Source organism: Lissotriton helveticus, chromosome 2_1, assembly GCF_964261635.1.
Source record: "Lissotriton helveticus chromosome 2_1, aLisHel1.1, whole genome shotgun sequence".
Taxonomy (NCBI): domain Eukaryota; kingdom Metazoa; phylum Chordata; class Amphibia; order Caudata; family Salamandridae; genus Lissotriton; species Lissotriton helveticus.
The window spans coordinates 1,100,899,744-1,100,923,587 of NC_136059.1; the positions used below are offsets into that span (position 1 = coordinate 1,100,899,744).

General features: G+C 47.7%; 1 protein-coding gene across 4 annotated transcripts in view; it reads right to left on the bottom strand.

Moving 5' to 3' along the window:
* Positions 1 to 23,844, bottom strand: part of PSIP1 (PC4 and SRSF1 interacting protein 1) — a 546,371-nt gene that overhangs the window by 196,305 nt on the left and 326,222 nt on the right. For all 4 annotated transcript variants that reach the window (XM_078675914.1, XM_078675912.1, XM_078675916.1 and 1 more), the window contains one exon: positions 601 to 841. In XM_078675914.1, the coding sequence (XP_078532040.1) occupies positions 601 to 841 (241 nt within the window). The remainder of the gene's footprint in view (positions 1 to 600; positions 842 to 23,844) is intronic.

The window sequence follows — 23,844 nt, forward strand, 5'->3', positions numbered from 1 at the left end:
GAAGACTGCTGTAATGCCAGAAACCGGTCCCCGGAAGCTTGTTTCCTTTCCAGTAAAGAATTGGCTTGGTAGTTTGGTCTGCCCTGTTCCCATGATGCACTGGGCCAGGGTCAGACTAATTTGCATGTAGCCAGGTTCTGAACTGGGATGGTGCAGTGAGCTAAAAAACGGTGATGGATCAAGCCCTGATCTTTTGACTGGGTAGGAGTGTTCTGCTTAATTCAGATACTCTGTCCATCACCACCCCCTTTTTGAATCGTAAAAAGAAAAAGGACATCCAGGTGTAATGAAGAGAGGTTGGTTTGCTTTACAAATTTATCAAATTGAGGAAGACTTTCTCAAAATGACTAAGAGCTTGATGAGAGGAAAAAAGGGCTTCAGCAGCATTGGGCTATTTGTGATCTCAGCTCAAGATAGAGCATAGAATCAGTGTTGCGGAGAAAAAACTATTTTATTCTGTAGCAGTATTAGATTAACTCTCCCCCTCTTGGAAACAAAATCATGCGTCAACACAATCATCCAAACAACAAAAAGGTCTCCAAACAACAAAAAGGTCTCTCTGCCAATAAAAGTTCCTTTTTGCAAACAATACATTGGTACCTTCTGTTCTCCCTCTTCCTCCTGCTGTTGTAATTGCTGTTCCTCCCCATCAGAATCAGTGTTTGATGAGGTTCCTTTTCTCACTACATTTGTACTGTTGGGTTCGCCTCCAATGTGGTCTTTATTCTTTTCAGGAGTTCTTGACTGGTCTTCTTCCTCTTTTTGAACTTCATCAGGTTTACTGAGCAGTTGCTTTTGCAATTGATCTTCAATTTCTGATTTTGGTTTCTCATCATCAATGCTATAAAAAATAAATAAATACGTTCAATCAGCATCAAATGGAAAACAAAACAAAAAAAAACAAAAAAACACATCCACGCTTTACCACAGTGGGCTTCAAGTAGGTCCAGTAGAGCAGTTTCATGCCAGCCCTGGCTTTGCACCTTACTTCCTTTCTTTTTGTATGCTCAGTGATGTTATATATATATATATATATATATATATATTCACTGAAAAAACCATAGGTTATAGACCATATATAGTTAGGAATTAGCATTTACAAAACCTTGAAAATTCACTGAAAAAACCATAGGTTATAGACCATATATAGTTAGGAATTAGCATTTAGAAAACCTTATTTTACTCACACAAAACCATTGAAATTCCATATATAGTTAGTTGCACTAACTATATATCGCGCATCCGCAATCCACTGCTGATGATGTCACATATTACATCATTCATGACATGGTCAGTGACATCACTGATGACATCACTGATGACATCTCAAATGACATCACTGATGACAACATCCAGTGACTGTATGTTTCTGTAAAGTTAAAATATGTTTTACATATTGAAGAATGACTAGATGTATAAGTGTCTGAATGAAGATTTTAGTAGGTGCGTGGTTGACTGTATGAGTGAGTGATTAAATGCGTCCTACTGAATGCATAGGTTAGTGACTAAACTGTGTGAAAGTTTGCATCAGTATGTCTGTTGTTGTGCAAGCTGCCGCATGTGTTGATCAGTAGCTATATGAGTGGCTATATGGGTTATTGATTGGTTGGCCAAGTATTTGTATGGGAGACTGAGTGTGTGTGTGGCTGGTTGGGAGGTGTGTGACTGTGCAGATCAATGTGTACTTGTATCAGTGATTGTATAAGAGAGTAAGTATGTGTTAGTATATGTTTGAAAATGTAAGGTGCTCTATGTTTAACTGTATAGATTAGAAAATGGAGGTGTGATTGATTCTTTGCATGACTGACTAGGTGTGTGAGTAACTCCATGGATGAGCAACAGAGTGTAAATGTCTGTATAGGTGTATGAGTGCATATGATAGTGTTGTAAAGATGAGTGATTGTATGTATGAATGATTGTATGGATGAATGAGTGAATGTGTGTGTAGACGTAGGAATCAGTGAGTGCGTATGTAGTAACTAGTATTGGTGTGTCAATGGTTTCAAAAATTATACTCTGTATTTAACACTGGTTGTAACAGAGGTTATATTAAAATGTGAGGAGATGCATTGTATTGTCACATGAATGATATCATCAGTGATATGGTCATTGATGTCAAATGAGATGTCATCAGTGATGTCATTTGAGATGTCATCAGTGATGTCATCAGTGATGTCACTGACCATGTCATGAATGATGTAATATGTGACATCATCAGCAGTGGATTGCGGATGCGCGATATATAGTTAGTGCAACTAACTATATATGGAATTTCAATGGTTTTGTGTGAGTAAAATAAGGTTTTCTAAATGCTAATTCCTAACTATATATGGTCTATAACCTATGGTTTTTTCAGTGAATTTTCAAGGTTTTGTAAATGCTAATTCCTAACTATATATGGTCTATAACCTATGGTTTTTTCAGTGAATTTCATTGGTTTTTTAACAGCTAATATCTGTAGCTGTAAAATGTATTCTTCTTTAAATCCAAAAATATATTTTATATGTTTATGAATAATTTTTATTTTTTATTTTTTTTTTCTTCGTTCCCGCTTCGCGAATCGGGAAGCTTCCCGTTAGCTGACCTTGATGCCGCGAAATAGACCGCGAGCCGGTAAACGTTTCTTTACCGCAAGTGCCGCGTTAGAAAACAACATCGTGACGCCTCCCGTCCGCATGACGTTTCACGTTGTCGCGTGATACGTCATATGACGTGCTACGTTAGCGAACTGGTACGCGAAGCGAGTCTCAAAGCGCAGGTTTCTGGAAGCAAACCGGGAGGCCCTGCAAAGCGCTTAACGTAAACACAGCAGGTCATGTGACTTGGTAATAACACTTTTCATTGGTTCATTTCACTTTTGGTTTCCTAATGATGTAAGACTAGGTCATATAATCTAAAATGAACACTTTTCATTGGTTGAGAACTCTCGTTTTTCCCAAATGATGAAAATCCCTCCTTCTTTCCTCACTCTGACTTTCATCATTGTGAGAGAAAGACCCTTTGTGATCACTGAGCAATGGCTTCTTTAGTAGCTTCAGCTGGTGCTTCCCCACCACCTCCACCACCTCCAAGGAAGAGTGGACCACCTGCTCAAGTTATAATTCAACAAGAAGACGAAGAAGAGGAACAGAACGACGAGCACGAAGAGAGGCAGTTTTTGCCTGAGGAGCCCAGGACGTCTCACCGGAAAGAAAACTTCATTTGGCAATTTTTTAAAATTCCCAAAGGTCAGAAAAAAGTAAATGCAAGATACGTAACTTGCCTTATATGTCAAGATAGACTGTCCAGAGGAACCGAGAAAAAATACAGTTTCGGAAACTACACAATGCATCGCCATATGACTAGGTGGCATCCTAACAACTACAGTGCTGCACAGTTTCGGAACGACCTAGATAATCTCCCTATTATGGCCAGAAGATCTGTTGTACCGGAAGTAACGGGACCAGAGGGCAGGGAGATGGTGCCAAATATACAAATGAGATTTGGTGAAGTAAAACACATCTGCGTATTTTGCGATGGATTCATTTGCTACGGAGAAAGAAGCATCACTCTGATCAACAGAGCTATTGACTATCATATGCAAGTTTGTACGAAACGCCCAAAATAATAAATACTTTTTTTTGTTTTGTTGCTCCTGTTGAGCCCTTTACAATGAATCGTTTTCATTGCCCCTCCAAGAAAAACCCAAAAAAATATAAAACTGTTCAGAAAAATTCAAAAAAAGTAAAAAAATGTTCAAAAAAAAAAAAAAAAAAAAAAAAGAAGTTCTTTTCAGAACTACCTCCCCGTTATTAAAAAATTGGTACAATATTTGGAACTGTGCCAACCTCTATTTCTCTTAGTTCGCTTCCCAGTTCGCTCGCCGGTACGCGAACCGGAAGCGAACCAAAAACAGTAAGTATAAGGGAAGGAAACAGACACTTATGTTAAAAGAAAGACAGCTATAGGAGAGTAAACTAGAGATACTATTACCCGTAATCCACTGCTGATGATGTCACATATTACATCATTCATGACATGCTCAGTGACATCATCAGCAGAGGATTGCAGGTTTTTTGGCAACGTGCCTTATCCACGGTTTAATAACGCTGCCTTTTGCTTTATATAAGTTTTCAAATTGTATGAAATATATACCAATAGGTCGTTATGAACCTTTAGGTAGTGCTTTTCTTCATGAGGTCTGGTCGCTTCCATACACATACAGATGTTTCAAAGATGATCAAGAAGTTTATCTGAATGGAGAGGAATGCACTGAGACGCCAGATCATTCACTAATGTGTAGGCACATACAGTTACACGGTTCATGCAACAAACACCGACCAAATATGGCTTGCGTGTTGCAAGGCACGCCAGTTCCTGCTATCATCCCCACGTTCAAGTTGTTGGAAAATGGTAGTTATTTGATGCTCAATAATGAAGATTGTTCTGGGTTAATTAAAAGTATTCCTTTTATCGTAACAGTAAGTGAACGGGTTATTTGCTGCAGAAATGTTCTATTTCCTCCCACACATGAACATAGGGAGTTTTCAATTTGGCCACAAATACCAACCTTGGGAGAGATTTCAACGGCATGGCAAGAATAAGAGCTCTTTTGTCTCAGAGAGAGGTGGCCTTGAGTTCGGCCCGTGAAACTTTCGTGCTTCACATAGCGAACACCCGTACAGAGGTGCAGACCCTTTTCAATTCACATTTGCCTTTCAATTTCAGCAAGATGGTTCGGACTATCTTTAACGCATCCTCCACAAAGGCCCTGGCGCACTTTTTTAAAGTTGTTACCAGTGGTCTCGTGACTTCATTTGAGAAAATCTTTGGAGTCATCCCTGCTTTCTTTCATTGTATTTTCTCCACTCTGCTTCGTGGATTGGCATTTTTACTTGCATTACCAGCGGACGCTCTTGTGCTTTTTTACATTTTTAAATATGGATGTCCCTCCTATGCAACCTCCCACCCTGCAGCTGCTGACACTGTTCCGCAATCGCATGCTAGAATATTATGGCACAATGCCGTTGGCGATATTAAGCACGGCATATGGATTATCTTTTCGATTCTCCTACTTCACCTGTGTCCAGCCTGTATTTCACTGCCTGACCTGTGATTTCGATTGGGCCATTGATTTGTGTCTCTGCGGACCGGGTTCTCCTGACGTCGACTTTAATCAGCTGATGACTCCTATCATTACTCACGAGTTGGTTTGTCCTGGCGAAAGGATTATGGCTGTGGCATTGATGCATGGACTATTTGGTCCCTGGAATTTACTGGCGGCAGCACAGTCTTTCTTGGAACAGAGCTTTCTTGAAAACCCACCGAGCTGTCCTCTGATGGTGATAGAGGATCCGGTGCTGGGAGAGCACGTATGTTCTTTTCCGCTTTTAAATTGGATGGCTGAACTGTTTTCGGATGAAGACGGTGACTTCCTATTGGAGGCTGTTGCAGCTTATTTTGCATACACAGTTATGTCATAGACCTTTTTCATGTTTGATATGCTGAGTACTAGCATTTCATTGACAATTCATTGACTTATTTTTCAAGTTTTTATTATTTACCTTGCCTATTGGCTTAAGACTCGATAAAGTACTTGGCTGTTTTATTTTTCTTTAGCATTAAATTTTCCTAGTTTTTAATGCTTTACCTTGCGGACCGTCCACATATAAACTTGCAATCTGCTCTCATGAGATGGCACTTCTATTATCTTATTCAGTTCGTTTCCGGATCATGGGGAGGTGTCATCTAGGTCCTGGATATCTTTACACCGTGTTAAGTTAGCATGGGCTCATTACCGGTTTAAACGCCATTTTTCCTTTTTTGCAACTTCTGCACACGACACTTAGTTGTTGCTTTAGCTTTCCACCTAGTAGTTCATCGTGGTTTACATGAGAATAATATGTTATTGCTCTACTATCTGCTTTGCTTGTTAAACTATATCTGTACAGCGAGTGCTAAAGTTTCAAGAACAACACGATACAGAATTGTTATGAGGTCTGATCTCCACGACTTCATACTCATAACATAAGTGCAACTTCTGCCAATTCTGGGCATGAGGCGGGTTTTATATTGCTTTGCCGAACACACATACACAACAGTTGATGCGGTTCACATGAAGAGAGAGCTGGTGTATGCTGATGTGATTCCTTCAAATCTAAGACACTAAAGTATGGGCACGCCCTAAACCAACACAAAGAGACCTTCTTAGCAAATAATATAATATGTGTATTAGGGAGGGTGAGATATAAGCAGCCGCGGGCCGTGGAGGGAGTTACGGTGAGGCAGGGAGGCGGGGAGGGGGAGAAGCAGGGTGGAGCCCTCTCCACCCTGCCCCTCCCCCTCCCCGCCTCCCTGCCCCACCGTAACTCCCTCCACGGCCCGCGGCTGCTTATAAGTGTTGCTAACTCTTATTCATTTACAGCATGTTAACATACTGTCACCATTCGCTTTTTAGGGCTCGCCTGCTGATGCGCTTCAGCGCATAGCTGGCGAAGCTCTATAGGGGCTTATCCAGTGTTTATCCACTGGCGATTCCACTGGCGATTCCTTCAAGTGCATGTGCTTTTTAGGTCATTGCGCAAGCCCTAAAAAGCGCGTGCACAATGCCACCAGCCGCCTGCCTCGCATTACCACATCAAAGGCAGCCCTCCGAGCGCATTTCTCACCCCCTAATTATTCACGGCCGGCCGGCAGGCACATCAAAGGCTGCTGCTGCCGTGACTCGCATTTCTCCTCCCTCCTCCCCTATCACTGCCCAGGCCGGCCGTACTTTCTCTTTACAAGGGCGCCCATTCCTGAATCACTTGAAATCTCTCCACATTATTTGCATTTTGTTAATTAAAAAAATTAACTTCAACACAGCATTGCACATTTTTCTCGACTTCGGAAGGATGAGTCCCAATCTCATTTGTACAAAGTGTTGTAATGGGATTATTGGAGAGTTAGAGAAACGTGCTCACAAGTTACATTTTTATGCAAATCATCTGAGTAAATAAACAATAGCATGGTGCCGTTTGCGTCCTTGACTTGATCTGGTTTTTATTTTTATTTTGCTATTATTCTCACAAAGGCTAAGAAGGTCTGCCTACTTTAGTATTAAGTGCTATACGTCGCATAAGCAACAGCTAACCATTCACTCACCCACGCAACGCCACTCACCCATGCAACGCCACTCACCCACGCAACGCCACTCACCCACGCAACGCCACTCACCCACGCAACGCCACTCACCCACGCAACGCCACTCACCCACGCAACGCCACTCACCCACGCAACGCCACTCACCCACGCAACGCCACTCACACACGCAACGCCACACACACACGCAACGCCACACACACACGCAACGCCACACACACATGCAACGCCACTCACACATGCAACGCCACTCACACATGCAACGCCACTCACACATGCAACGCCACTCAACCACGCAACGCCACTCAGCGCCACTCAACCACGCAACGCCACTCACCCACGCAACGCCACTCAGCCACGCAACGCCACTCAGCCACGCAACGCCACTCAGCCACGCAACGCCACACACACACGCAACGCCACACACACACGCAACGCCACACACACACGCAACGCCACACACACACGCAACGCCACACACACACGCAACGCCACACACACACGCAACGCCACACACACACGCAACGCCACTCACACATGCAACGCCACTCACACATGCAACGCCACTCAACCACGCAACGCCACTCACCCACGCAACGCCACTCACCCACGCAACGCCACTCACCCACGCAACGCCACTCACCCACGCAACGCCACTCACCCACGCAACGCCACTCACCCACGCAACGCCACTCAGCCACGCAACGCCACTCAGCCACGCAACGCCACACACACACGCAACGCCACACACACACGCAACGCCACACACACGCGCAACGCCACTCACACGCGCAACGCCACTCACACGCGCAACGCCACTCACACGCGCAACGCCACTCACACACGCAACGCCACTCACACACGCAACGCCACTCACCCACGCAACGCCACTCACCCACGCAACGCCACTCACCCACGCAACGCCACTCACCCACGCAACGCCACTCACCCACGCAACGCCACACACACACGCAACACACACACGCAACGCCACACACACACGCAACGCCACACACACACGCAACGCCACACACACACGCAACGCCACACACACACGCAACGCCACACACACACGCAACGCCACTCACCCACGCAACGCCACTCACCCACGCAACGCCACTCACCCACGCAACGCCACTCACCCACGCAACGCCACTCACCCACGCAACGCCGCTCAGCCACGCAACGCCGCTCAGCCACGCAACGCCGCTCATCCACGCAACGCCGCTCATCCACGCAACGCCGCTCATCCACGCAACGCCACTCACCCACGCAACGCCACTCACCCACGCAACGCCACTCATCCACGCAACGCCACTCATCCACGCAACGCCACTCATCTATATGCAAAACGAAAAATGTCAAACTCTTCTATTGCGAGACCTATTGCATTTTCAATGCTTGTTATGTACTAGTAACTATGCTGGTAATTTTGCTACTGATAATATGTGTACTTGTATTCTCCACCCTGCTTCTCCCCCTCCCCGCCTCCCTGCCTCACCGTAACTCCCTCCACGGCCCGCGGCTGCTTATAAGTGTTGCTAACTCTTATTCATTTACAGCATGTTAACATACTATCACCATTCGCTTTTTATGTACTAGTAACTATGCTGGTAATTTTGCTACTGATAATATGTGTACTTGTATTATCTAAGGTACTACGCCTGAGAAGACGGCATTAGTAAATAAACATTTCAAATACACATGTGTTCTTCTTAACTCCATGTTCTGGTTTCTAAGAAATATATAACGACCGACTGTTCATGAGTTCCACGTATCCTGAGGTACTATAAGTTCATATTCTGGATTGTCTAAACATTGAGAGTTTGTTATATCCAATGTGACACTGTACCTAGCTTGCTAAGGAGTTTTTGATTACTAACGTGAGTTTTGGGACACCCTAATTCGCCGAGGTTCCAATCCTCTGTCCACAGTTCTGTGTGAGAACAGAAACCCTGCGACAGGGGCACCCCCGACCCTTGCTGGAGCTTCATCACACTTGCGATACAACTCCAGCAATGCGCCACCTTTACGGCACAGATACATCACGCATCTGTGCTGTTTTTGCCCCATGATGCGCCGCATTGTAAATGCAGCACACCATAGGTGACGGAACAGCGGCACAGAATGACTAACACATCCCTGGTGATGCGCCAGTCATCATAAATGTATCCCTATGCTTCTTATCTTGTTAGAGATGAACCGCCATATGTATCATCAAAGTTTTTTGCATTTCCTAAATAGCGAACTTTAAGGAATAAATAGCGATTCTTTACCATTCCTAGTTTGCGATTAGCTATTTGCTAATTACAAATTACCCATTCATTTCCTTCATTTCCATAGGGCGGTTGGACTCACTTTTAGCTCGAACGGCTGAATGGATTTCCACGAAACTTGGCAAAATTGTAGGGACTGGTAGCCCGATGTGCCTTTGCTATGTCTCAAGATATATGCTCCAGTGGTTTTTACGAAAATTAACTTTGAAAAATATATATTGGGCTACATTGGCCTATATATATGTTGGAGCCCAAATGTAGCCCAATGTAGCCCAATGAAGCCCAATGTAGCCCAAAGATGGCCGCCAGACACACAAAAAAACAAATGTAGCCCAAATATCAGCCAGATGTAGCCCAACTATAGCCCAGTGACAGAATGACCAATCAGCTTCGCAAACCTCCGTTACGCGAAGCGGAGCGCTGTTACAGATATATATCTTTTTTTGAACGTTAATTTCTCAAAATCCACTGGAGCACATATATTGAGACCTAGCAAAGGCACATCGGGCTACCAGTCCCTAATATTTTACCAAGTTTCGTGCAAATCCATTCAGCCGTTCGATTATTATTATTTTTTTTTTTTTTTGCCCCGCGGGGCCCTTTTAAAACCTCCACATCAAACCTAGGGGGTCAGCGAGGATCTACTATTCCCCCTTATGGTCATTTGCCCCTTCGCTTTCGCCTCCTCTTGTCTCTCGATCCTACCGAGAGACAAGATGGCGGCCGCTACGGACTGTTTGGAATGTTGACAGACGCCGGAGAACCAATCAGCTTCGCTTCACAAAGCTCCGTTGCGCGAAAAGTACGCGTCCTGGGACGCTGCCTGGTCCGCTGTTACAGATATATATCTTTTTTTAAACGTTAATTTCTCAAAATCCACTGGAGCACATATATTGAGACCTACAAAAGGCACATCGGGCTACCAGTCCCTACAATTTTGCCAAGTTTCGTGCAAATCCATTCAGCCGTTCGGGCTAAAAGTGAGGCCAACCGCCCTATGGAAAACTCAATGTTAAAAACACGTTTTGGGACCCCCCTTTTTTCTCGGCCCCCCCTTGACGAACCCCCCCCAAATTTTCAAGGGCTGCTCAGAAACAAAATGTGTCATTTTCCTGAAAATTTCAGCCAATTCCGTCCACAAACGCCAAAGTTATTAGACATAGAATTTTCACAAATCCCATAGAGAAAAAATCCTAACTATATATACCTACTGGCGACCGCCAGTAGGTAATATATATATATATATATATATATATATATATATATATATATATATATATATATATATTGACATTCTTATCACTATTGTACTACTATGACTCATCAGGCCGCTCCTGTACTGCATTATTTTGATATGCTTTTTGTTGCTATGTATTATGATCCTGCAGATCTTTAATGTATGATATAACTATACTCATTCACTGTAAAGCGCTCATACCCGCAAGGGTCTTGTCCGCGCACTATAAAACTTAAAAAATAAAATAAATAAATAAACAAATAATGCAGGTTAATTTCCATTCCCTGTATCAAAATGCATCATATATAATAAATATTTTTAAAACTTAGAATTGATCGTGCGGCTCCCGCCCTGTCATAGCAAACTGTGGTTTGGATTTTGTAAGCGAGAGCAGGTTTCCTGCTCTCGCTTTCAAAATCCAAACCGCATTGCTTTTCCACAAAGGGAGCTGCATGTTGGCAGCACCCCGAGTGGAAAAGCAATGCCGGCTCCCGCAGTAGGCGGGAAGCCGGCGGGACCGCGGGGGTCCCCAACAAAGAGGCCAGGCCCCGGGGGATGGGGTCCCCGGGGCATGAGTGGCCTAGGAGGGGGGCCACACGCCCCCCCTCCATTAATGATTACAAAAAGGAATGAGGCCAGCCCCGGCCACTTGAGGTCAAAGGGGGGGGGGGGGGGGGGGGGGCTACGTTTTTTTTTTTTTAAAGCAGGCCCTCGGGGAGATGGAGTCCCCAGGGCCCCAAATAATTTATAAGGAGGGGGGGGCCCCACAGCCCCCCTTGAAAGAAAAAAATAATCCGGCATTGCGGCAGAGGCCACGCCCCTCTAACTGCAGCACTCAGCAAACGCGTCCCCTGGCGCGTTTTAGGTGGAAGAATGTATTTCCCTTGAATACTGGGGGTCCCTGGGAGCCAACTAGCCCACCAGGAACCTCCAGTATGTGCCAGGGGCCTGCGTTGCAGAGAGGTGTTCTGAGGCCACGCCCCTTTTTTACACCTCTCTGCAACGCAGCTCCCTGGCGCTTAGTGGAGGTACCTGGTGGGCTAGTTGGCCGCCAGGGGAACGCAGGATTCAAGGGGACTTAATCCCCAACTTAAAACGCGAGCAGGTACGCGAGCAGGTTCGAGGTAAGGGCAGGTCAGTAGGGATGGGGCCAAGTCAATGGGTGTCCTCCTCCTCATCGTTTCAGCATGGCTCTTCGGTCCTTCTTCTCTTCTTGTTAGTCTGTTCTTGTCTGAGGAGGCAAGGTACAGGGTTGCCACTAAATGCTAGATTTAGGGGTGAAACAGGTAGGTAAAGGTTGAGACCAATGGGTTCCTTCCCTGGTGTGGGTATACCCCCCTTTTATGCCACCCTCCAGTGGGAGGGGGCATTTGCCTCACTCTAGTTGGCTGGGTCCCCCCATCTGCAAGATGGCGGGGACTGAGAGTTGTGCTTCACCTTTCCTTCCCCAGGGGTGGGGTTGGCAAAGGGGAGCACACCTCCCTTCCTTACTTGATTTTCCCGCTGATTCTCCCGCCCACAGGGGGGTAAGAACCAGTGGGAATCAGTTGCTGGAAGCAGCAAAGGCCTGGGGAAGCTCACTAAGGCGGCACGCATTTGAAGCTTCCCCTTCGTGGATCCTACCCATCCTGGGGGAGGAGGCTTGGCACCTCGCCCCAGGATGTGCATTGTTTCAGATCCCGAGAGTAGCAGGCTCTCGATCTAGGGGTCCAGAAACAGGACTGGTGGTGGCAACTGGCACTAGTGTTAGGTCGTTTTTCAGGTGGCATCCCTAAGATGCCTTCTGTGTGCATTTTTCATTAAATCCCACACCGGCATCAAAGTGGGTTTAAAGTGCTGAGACGATTGATACCAAACTCCCAGCACCACATACTCTTAATGGCAGCACTGCACTTACAATGTCTAAGAAATGGTCTGCACACTGTAGGGGTACAGGGCTGATGCACCGATACCCTCACCACTGGTATAGGTCACCCACCTAGAGGGATGACTGATCGATGCCAGGGCAGTGGGTTGAAGGCATGGCACACAGGGATGTCGCATTGCCCTGCGACTGTGGGTGCGGGAACCTGGCGGCAAAGCTTTGGCATTTGGCGTTTTCCTTTGTGGCGAACAGGTCTATCTCTGGATGACCCCACTGCTGGAAGTACTGGTGGAGTACTGATGGATGTATCTCCCACTTGTGCATTTGGTGGCTGTACCTGCTGAGCAGATCCGCCATCTGATTGTCCTTGCCTGGGAGGTGTTCCGCCATGAGGAAGATGTTCCTCTGAATGGCCCACTTCCACATGCTCTGAGCCAGATGAGACAACTGTGGAGTGTGTCCCTCTCTGCTTCTGAATGTAGTACATGGCCGTCATGTTGTCCGTCCGGATCAACACGACTTTGTTGCACAGATTTACCTTGAATGCCTTTATTGCCATGAAGATTGCCATCAGCTCTAGGTGGTTGATGTGTATCTTCTTTTGCTGCGTAGTCCATAGTCCCTGCACTGTGGCGGAGTGCAGAGTGCGGAGCGCCGAGCGGACTGAGACTGAGAGCGGTCCGGGAGGCCAGACAGAGGAGAGCCGCTAACGCTGTGTGAGCCGGCATTGGCAAGTGGCTTTCCTGCGGTCGAGTGCACGAACAGTGACCCAGGAGGGTCAGGAGCCCAGGTGGAGGTACCAGAATTGAGTGTGCCGCCTGTATTGAGACCGCATTTCATTGTGGCTCCTCGGCACCGGCACAGCGGCATCACAGCAGGTGAGCCGACGTCTCCCCCTCGGGCGCAGCGGTCGAGTGCAGGGATACAGCGGGAGGCCCCCTGGAGCGGCGGGAGCCTTTCTCGGCAGGAGCGGCCGAGTGTTCTCCGACGCGGGCTGTGGCTTTAGCCGCAAAAGTTCACTTTCTCGCGGCAGGAGCCGTGGAGGGGGCTTTTTCAACATCCAAAGGCTATCTGGTGCAGGGTGGGGCAGCTGGAGCCACAAGTGCCCTATACACGATTACTGGCCATTGTTGAGTGCAGTCCGTGTTTTGTGGAGCTCCGAGGGCTGCGAGAGAAGGCAGAAGCGGTTGCTGCAGCGGCGGCGGGCGGCGTGTAGTGTGCTGCCTGCACAGGCAGACCCTCCCATCGAGTCACGCCCGCCGCAGAAGCACACCTGCCTACGGTTTTCCGTTTTCCTTGAGCCGCCCTGCGATACCGGCCACGCAGTAGCGCTGACAGGTGTGGTCTGAGCGGGGGGGCTGTGAACGCCACTGCCTGCCGTGTCGACTCCTACATTCCATTCTAGTCCCGTCTTGCAAACCGGACAAGCCGCAGCACTAGCGTCAGCCTCAGTGGAGGCAGTGGAAGCAGAGCAAAGCAGAGCAAAGCAGAGCAGAGCGGGAGACGAAGAGGTCACCTGCTCCACGCCGTAAACGCCTGAGCCTGAGCAGCCCGCCTGCCCTAGACTGAAGCTGTCCCAGTCGACCCCCTCGTGGCCTCAGACCGGGCCCCAGGCTGAAGGAGGGACCCAGTGCAGCTCACCAGCAAGGGCAAAGGCTTTGGCGGGCAGTGTGAAACACTTGAGTGAGCCAAGCAAGCCAAGGAGCGACGACGGTGGCATAACAAGCAGCGAGTGAGTAAGTGTTCTTCCTTGCTCCCTTGCTCCCAATCCCTCGCTCCTACTCCTGCACCGGTCCCAACCCGGTCTCTTTCCAGGTCGGTACTGGCACTGCAATTGTGATTGCGGTCCGCCGTTTGTACCCCGCCCCACTGAGCAAGGGGGGAAGCCTGTACCCAGGAGGCGGCGGGGGGAGCCGCGACTTGGTATAGGGCGCCAGGATCGCCTGGACTGCTGCAACCATACCTGCTACCTTACCTACAACCATACCTAGGACTGGAGGACTGGAGGAAGGGGAGCAGGGCCACAGGGCTATCCAGGGACACTCTAGGCTACCTAGGGCGTGTGCGAGCGCGGTTGCCGATAGAGGTGGCCGCTAAGTAAGAGCCCGGGGGTGACTGAGGCAGCCGGACTAGGTCTTGCTGACCCGAGGTCCTCACTGCGCGCTCCGCTCGCCGCTCCTTTATCCACCACGCCCCTCCTGTGCCCCCCTGCCACCTCCCGGCTCTTGTCGAAGCCTTAAAGACTGATTCTAGTAAAGCAGGCACTACTATCCCGTGGGTAGTAACCTGCGACTCAGCCAGCCTGCCAGTCATCCAGCCACATCAGCTTTCTCTCAAATAGGCACTAAAATACCGGACCATCAGACCATCACCATTACTGGGAACTACAAACATACACGGATAACCATTAAAAAAAAAGAAAAAAATCCTTTTAGAACCGAAAGCTCACAGCAATCTTTTCCCATCAATTATCACTGAGACTAGAGACTGGACACAGGGGGAGAGGCCCGACCCTCACGTGTCCACTCCGCAATCTTGTTAGCCTACTTAAATATAAAAAGGCACTAAAGCCAAACAAAAAGGGAGCGCAATGAGATCTGGCTTGATCAGGCAACAACCAAAACCCAACTCTACACTGAGATCGCGGAAAAGAAAATTGGGGAAACCTGAGTCAACACTCCCAACAAATTCGAATAATCCCAAGGAACTCGGTTCAAGCACAAACGATCAAGAAAACACAAATAATACTGAGGCCTCACCCCTTACAGTAATGGAAACATCAAATTTACCCACAACTCAACCGCTAAACAAAAACGACCAAGTCAAGGTCCCTGCTAATGCACCTTCCCTAATTACTGCCCTCCAGCTACCACAACAGTCTCAAAGACCGGCACAGCTTGGACTACCTCAAGTACCTCAAATGAAAAAACCTCAAATGAAAAAACCTTCACCAACTGACCCAGTTAATCTTATAACCATAGACGGGACTCCAGCAAAGAAAAGGATATGTTCACATCAACCTAAGATCTACACAAAGTTCGCCTTTCTTAAAGACCCTGGAACAGCCATATTCTCTATGACTGGGAACATTAGAGGTCTTCAATCCCCGCTTTTAAAAGATGATCACGACTCCAGCCGCATGAACAGCAGCCAAGTAGGCTTATCCACCCCAGTGGAATTTCTGTGTCAACCCACTCTTGAGATAGCGACTGTCATCCCCATACCAACTTCGCTGAAAGCAAGAAGAGCGGCAGCATCCACCTTTCAGGTAGAACACGAATCAACCCCCTCCAATACTTGGCAACTGACGTCCGCTAGTAAAGCCCATCAGCGATAGAAGACAAGAAAGACCTAACAAACAGAGCACACGGATGGCTAACGGTGGGTGACTATGAAAAACTGCGGCCACAAGCGTACTTCAGCATCGGCATGAAAATAAATGTTAAAGAAAAATTCTTAAAATTACGCCTCGGGGTAATTCCCATACTTCCACATCTTCCTCCCTGGGAGAGGAGCAATCCTTCACAACAGTGTCGCATGTGCAAAACCGGCAAGGAGGACATAGTTCATGTGATCTGTATCTGCCCTAGCGTAAAGGACTTGAGGATTAATCTCTTACGTCCTTTCTTTAACTTACATGCCGTCCGGACCTGTAGACAGGCAGCCAAACTGTGCTTCTCTACTAGCGACATCAAACTGAACTGTCAAGTTGTGAAGTTCTTTGACTTAATAAGAAAGAGACTTAACCATGCTAGATTAACTTTTTAAATCCCTCGATGGTAACCATAAAACTGTGAATAACACTGTAATTTTATGCATCCTATTTTTGTTATGTTTAAGTAACAACAATTATGGACGTTTTACAATTTTGTAAAGATTTTAATTAATCATATACAAATAAAAATTACTTACCCTGCACTGTGTAGTGGAGTACATCAGCTCCCCAACCATGGAGAGAAGCGTCCGTCGTCAGGATGATCTGTGGGACAGGCTCCTGGAACAGTCGGCCTTTGCAAAGGTTGTGTGGATTCCACCAATGCAGAGAGTTGTATGCACGACCGGTCACCAACACTAGGTCTTTTAACTTCCCGTGAGCCTGATTCCACTGACGTGCCAAGCACTCTTGAAGCGGACGCATATGTAGTCTCGCGTGCGGGACTATGAAGATGCAGGAGGCCATCATGCCTATCAACTGCATGAACACTCGTGCTGGAAGCGAGTGTTGCGGTCTGAATTTCTGTATGAGCAATTGAATGCTGTTGATTCTCACAGAATTTGGCTGCGCTGTGGTCGCCAGAGTGTCTATCGTCGCGCCCAGATACTGCCGCACATGTGCGGGCTGAAGGTGTGACTTTGGATAATTCAGTGAGAATCCCAGATCGTGAAGAAGGTGAATAGTGTGGGACATGTTGGCAGCGCACTGCTGGGCCGACTTTGCTTGGACAAGCCAGTCGTCCAGATAAGGGTAGACATGAAAGTTTTGTCTCCTGAGGTGCGCAGCCACTGTTGCCAGGCATTTTGTGAACACCCTGGGCGCTGTGGTCACTCCGAAAGGGAGGACTTTGAATTGGTAATGCTGATTCTGAATGGTGAATCTGAGGGTTTTTTCTGTGTGACGGATGTAGTGGAATGTGAAAATATGCATCCTTGAGATCTAATGTTGCGAGGAAATCCCCCTGATTGAGCAACGGAAGAACCTGCTGCAGCGTGAGCATATGAAAGTGTTCCGAGAGAATGTACTGGTTTAGGGGCCTGAGGTCCAGTATGGGTCGGAGGGACCCGTCTTTCTTTGGGATCAAGAAGTACAGGGAGTACACTCCCGAGCCTCTTTGTTCCATTGGTACGAGCTCAATTGCCCCTTTTTGCAGCATGACGAGCACCTCTTGCTGCAATAAGTGCAAATGCTCTGTGGACATAGGACGGTGTTTTGGGGGAATGTTGGGTGGAGTGGATGTTAACTCCAGACAATAACCGTACTGGATAAGCTTTCTGACCCACCTGTCTGTGGTGATGGATTTCCAGACTGGCAGGAACTGCTGGAGTCTCCCCCCGACTGGTGTTGTATGGTCGGGGGGCAGTGACAAGGCGTCACTGTTTGTTGGTGGCGGAGGATCGGGAGCTGTTGTTTCCACGACCTCTGCCCTTGGCGCTGTTTCCGCGATAGCCACCTCTGCTTTGTTTGTTGTATGAGGTTTGCGCACCACTTTTAGTGTACTGTGTTTGCTGGGACATCTGGCCTCTGGAAACACCTCTATTGCTTGAGCGACGAAAAGTGCTACCCCTGAACTGCTGGGACTGGAGAGCCCCCATAGACTTTGCAGTCTCGGTGTCCTTTTTGATTTTTTCCAGGGTGGTGTCCACCTCAGGACCAAATAAGTGATCAGGGTTCACAGGTTGATTCAGGATGGTGGTTTGTATCTCCGGTTTGAACCCGGAGATCCTGAGCCAGGCCTGACGCCGCAACATTACACTGGTGTTTATGGCCCTGGCCGCGGTGTCCGCAGCGTCCAGTGCACACTTAATAGAAGCATTTGAGATGAGTTTCCCTTCCTGAATGAGCATCTCTGCTGCCTCCTTACATTCATCTGGCAAGTGTTGTAACAGGGTCTCAAGTGTATCGTAATGTGCCCTGTCATATCTGGCCAAGAGTGCCTGCGTGTTAGAAATGCCCCAGATATTGGCCGCTTGAGCCGCCACCCTCTTCCCTGATGCTTCTAGCACTTTATATTCCTTGTCAGGGGGAGGAGCATCACCAGTAGTTTGTGAATTTGCCCTCTTCCGGGCATTAGAAACAACTAGAGAGTCCAATGGCAACTGGCCCTTGATGTAGGTAGGGTCGCCAGGTGCCGGTTTGTATTTTTTTTCAATTCTGGGGTTTATAACCCTTGCACGTGTGGGATCTTTAAAAATGTCTGCAGCATGTTTTAAGACACCCTTCAGCATTGGCAGAGTCTTAACGGTCTTTTCAGAGGAGGAAAAGGTGTCAAACCAGAAAGTCTACTTCAATAGGGTCAGCATGAAGCTGGACGTCATGATTCTTGGCTGCCCTCTTAATAAGCGCATTAAATGCCGCAGAATCCTCAGAGGGGATTTTTGACAGCATACACTTGAGTGTTTGCAGTTGGCAGTTTGTGGATCCCCCGGGTCTGCAGCATCTGCCCATGTGTCATGCTGATCTTCAGGATCAGTGTCGGCAGGGTAGTTGTATTCCTCGTAGTCACCTTCCCCAGCCTCCACATCAGAATAAGTGGGCGAGATTGGAGAAGTGACCTGAGCACGTGGATTAATCAGTTCAACAAGAACTGGGGAACCCATGGAATCCTTTTTCTTCTTCAAAGGAATTGTGTAGGACTCCATAGGCTGTGCTGGTGTGATCTTGCGCTTGTAAATGGAGAGTTTACCGGTGTTGGCGTCTATAAACTGTTCCGACTGGTCCTCGAGTATGGGTTGTCGATGTTTTGTGCCCACAACAGCAGGGGTAGGCTTCGGGCCGGCAGAGACTCATGGACGGCTCGACGACCGGCTTGTGCGCGAACGCCTTTGGCGCCACTTTCGGCGGCAGCGTGAACTGAATCGGCGCCGTTGACTTGTGCGGTTTGGCGGCAGGCTTCGGTGTGGAAGTATCCCTCGGATCGACCGCGGAAGCCTTGTCCTTAATGCGCTGCAACGAGTCCGACACCTGCTTCGTGAAGGATGCGGACGGTTTCGTCGACTCAACAGGTGCTCTTGAGCCACTACCATGCGGTGACTCGAGGGTAGCAGTACTCTTGGCCTTTTCGGACCGACGGGTAGTATCGACAGCTTTCGGAGCTCCGAGTCCCTTGACTGTGTCGACGGCCTTTGGCGCCGGCGGCTTTGGCAAGCGCTTTCGGTGCCCCAGTCTTCGGCTCGACGCCCTTGAGCGACTTCACCGATTCGACAACCTTCTTTGTCTTCGTCTGCACCGACATGTACGAAGACGTGGAGCCGACCAATGCGACAGGCGCTTTCTGTTTCGATGGTGCCTCTATCACTTTCTGATTTGAGGAGACCGAAGTTTGTACCTTTGGTTTTGATTTGACCAATGGCGGCTCCGTAGAAGCTTCTTTCGAGACGGAAGCTTTCTCTTTCGGTTTCGATTTGACTAATGGCGGCTCCGCAGAAGTGTCCGTAGTCGGGCCCGGAGGCGAGACCTTGGATTTAGGTGTAAGATCTTGGGTAAGGCCATGTGGCGATCCCTCGACCTGAGCCTTAGTCAATGTCCGAACGGGGCATAGCTCTTCGCCTGAGCTATCTTCCGTGGCCCCTTAGGCCCCATCGTCGTCTCCTACCTCATCGACGACGTCTTCTGTATCGAGCATTTCTACGTCTGCGTCGTAGTTGGAGTCGATCTCTGCCGCTGGAATGGAAATCGGCTCTTGAACTTCCTGCTCGTCTGCTTCTTCTGCCTCGGTATCGAAAGTGTTCACCGGGTCAGGTGCCGTCTGCTGGGCCTCCTGGCGCGCCACGCGCCGAAGTCGAATCGTCTTCTTGGAGTGAAAACGAGAACAAGCCATACAGTTGGCTTCATCGTGATCCGGCGACAGGCACTTGTTGCACACCGGGTGGACGTCGATGTGGGGATACTTGGAGTTGCACACGGGGCACCTCTTGAACGGGCTCCGTTCCATGATGTTTTGTCGAATAAGTCTTGTTGCGTTGACTGGGCCTCGAGCACCGAAGAGCCACGCGACTCCTCTGGATGTCCGACTCGGGAACTGAGCCGGAACAGAGCTGGGCACTGAACGCAAGACAATACCGATGATATAGGAAAGGCCTGTGGGCCGAAAAGAAAGTTTTTATCAAATTCGAACTGGAGTGATCAAATATGCATCAGAACCCAATGGCGGAAAAAAACAATCTGGGGATGGAGTCGATGCCCATGCGCACTGTAGTCCAGGGGAGGAGCCACCTATCTCGTGATACTTCGAAGACTCTTCCAGGACAACAATGTGCAATCATCCGGACCCAACACTAGGCGGCGATCTATGCTATAGATATGAATTCAGCAGCCCACATGCCTCGAACGGAAAGGCTACTTATTTTCAAAGTTCTGTATAGTAGCTATACTCTGTGAAGTCAAAATCGACTCTCAAAACCCAATGTCTAGTACAAGTTTGGTACAACTCAATATAAAAGGTATTTATTAAGCTTTTGAAAGGTGTGCACCGAGTCAACTGCCAGTAGAAGACATGCTGTCTTAGGGAAGGTGCAGGCTCCTTGAAGTGTGTGCGTTTTTAAATATACAGGTATTCTGCAATTTCCATGGACAGCAGAAGGAAAATGCTACTTACCAGTATGCATCTATTCTTGGCATGTAGGGCTGCTGACATTCATATCTTTACAAAAGGGGGTGGTGACGGACGGGTTCAGATGTTCCGTCCATCACCACCCCCTTTTGTACGACATTCATATCTTAGCATAGATCGCCGCCTAGTGTTAGGTCCGGATGTTTGCACCTTGCTGTCCTAGAAGAGTCTTCAAAGTATAACGAGATAGGTGACTCCTTGCCTGGACTACAGTGCGCATGGGCATCTACTCCATCCTCAGATTGTTTTTCACCATTGTGGCAAAGATGGAGTATAGAATAGTAAGAGATGACCATGTAAATGTATGTTAAGAAGGTAACCCTGAAGCTGTGACAGGCACCGGGGAGGAGGGTGGGCGATATGAATGTCAGCAGCCCTACATGCCAAGAACAGATGCATACTGGTAAGTACCATTTCCGTTCGAGGCATGTGGGCTGCTGAATTCATATCTTAGCATAGACTGTATAGCAGTTTCTCCTCTAGCGGTGGTTACCTATACCAGCTGCAGTGGTTTGAAAGAGTTTTAAGGAAAGCCTGGCCCACCGCAGCTTGTTGCTTAGCCTGCACGTCAACACAGTAGTGTTTAGTGAAGGTGTGTATGGTAGATCATGTAGCTGCCCTACATATGTCTTCTAAGGGAATATTTCCTAGGAAAGCCATGGATGCCCCCATTTTGCGCGTTAAGTGTGCTCTTGGGGGAACCGTTGAAGTGCGCTTTGCTGTTTGATAGCATATTTGAATGCATTTAACGATCCATCTGGCTATTCCTATCTTGGAAATGGGATTACCCTTATGTTGTGGTGAAAGGGCAACAAATAGTTGTTTTGTCTTTCTGAATGATTTTGTTCTGGCAACATAATATAGCAGAGATCTTTTAACGTCTAGTGTGTGTAGAGCTCTTTCAGCTACTCATTGCAGGTTTGGAAAGAAAACTGGTAATTCTATGGACTGATTGATGTGAAAAGTGGAGATGACTTGGAATAAATTTAGGGTTTGTACGGAGTACTACCTTATTGTGGTGTATCTGCATGAAAGGTTCCTGAATGGTTAGTGCCTGTAGTTACTCGCCTAAGGGAGGTGATGGCAATTAAAAAAGCCACCTTCCATGTTAAGAACTGTAGTTCACATGAATTAAGTGGTTCGAAGGGAGGTCCCATGAGTCTGCTAAGTACTATGTTTAGGTTCCAGACTGGAGAAGGTGGATGCTTTGGAGGGATAATTCTTTTAAGTCCTTCCATAAAAGCTTTGATAGGTGGTATTCTAAACAGGGAGACATGTTGTCCGTTTTGAAGATATGCTGCTATAGCAGCAAGGTGTAGCCTTGATGAGTATGCTAGGTTACATCTTTGAAGATGTAGCAGGTAACAAATTATGTTTTGGATGGAGGCATCCAATTGATTGATTTGATTATTATTACAATAGATTACAAATCTTTTCCATTTAGCTGCGTAGCATGCTCTGGTAGTGTGACGTCTTGCTTCCTTGATAATGTTCATGCAGTCGGGATGCAAGTTAAGATATCCGAACTCTAAGACCTCAGGAGCCAGATCGCTAGATTCATCTGATTGGGATCGGGGTGTCTGATTTCTCCATGGTTCTGTGTTAGCAATTGTGGCCAATGGCATAGCCTTTGGTGGGGGGCTATAGATAGTTCCAGGAGTGTCGAGTACCATGATTGTCTTGCCCATGTGGGAGCAACTAGGATCATTGTGAGTGAATGTTGCCTTAGTTTGCGTGCCACCAATGGAATCAGTGGGGTTGGTGGAAAAGCGTACGCAAATCTGCCTGACCAGTTCATCCATATCGCATTGCCCTGTAACAATGGGTGTGGGACCCTGGCGGCAAAGGACTGGCATTTTGAGTTTTCTTTTGTGGCAAACACATCTATGTCTGAATGTCCCCACTTTTGGAAGAATGGGTGGAGAACTTGAGGATGAATCTCCCATTCATGTATTTGCTGATAGTGTCGGCTCAGTAGGTCTGCTGTCTGGTTGTCTATTCCTGGGAGGTGTTCTACCAGGAGGTAAATGTTTTGAAGAATTGCCCACTTCCATATGCTCTGTGCTAGGTGGGACAGTTGTAGAGAGTGTGTCCCTCCCTGTTTTTGAATGTAGTACATGGCTGTCATGTTGTCCGTCCGGATTAACACAGCCATGTTGGTCAAGTATTTCTGAAAAGCCCTCATTGCTAGGAATACTACTAGTAACTCTAAGTAGTTCATATGTAGTGTATTCTGTTTGACTGTCCAGAGACCCTGGACTGTATACTGAAGGAGAAGGGCTCCCCAACCTGTCAGTGATGCGTCCTCTGTTAATACTACCCATGGAACTGGCTCTTGGAACAGTCGCCCCTTGGAAAGGTTTTGTGGGTTCCACCACTGCAGAGAGTGGTAAGTGCGACTGACTACCAACACTAGGTCTTGTAATTGTCCTTGAGCTTGGTTCCACTGGCGTGCTAGGCATTGTTGTAAGGGGCGCATGTGCAGTCAAGCGTGAGGGACGATAAATATGCAGGAGGCCATCATGCCTATGAGCTGCATGAACACTCGAGCTGGCAGAGAGTGTTGTGGCTGAAAGTTGTGAATGAGAGATTGTATGTTGGATATCCTGTTTTCATTTGGATATGCCCTTGCTACTGTGGTGTTGATTGTTGCTCCCAGATATTGCTGCATGTGGGACGGTTGCAGGTGTGACTTTGGGTAGTTTATGGAAAATCCTAGATCGTGCAGTAGCTGTAGCATGTGAGAGATGTGGCTGGCACATTGTGCGTATGAGTTGGCCTTTATGAGCCAATCGTCGAGGTAGGGGGAACACATGAATGTGTTGCCTCCGTAGGTGTGCTGCTACTACTGCTAGGCATTTTGTGAACACCCTTGGTGCAGTAGTTACTCCAAAGGGGAGAACTTTGAATGGATAGTGCTGACCTTCTATTGTGAACCTGAGGTATTTCCTGTGAGCTGGATGTACAGGAATGTGAAAGTATGCGTCCTTGAGATCTAGTGTGGCGAGGAAGTCGCCTTGC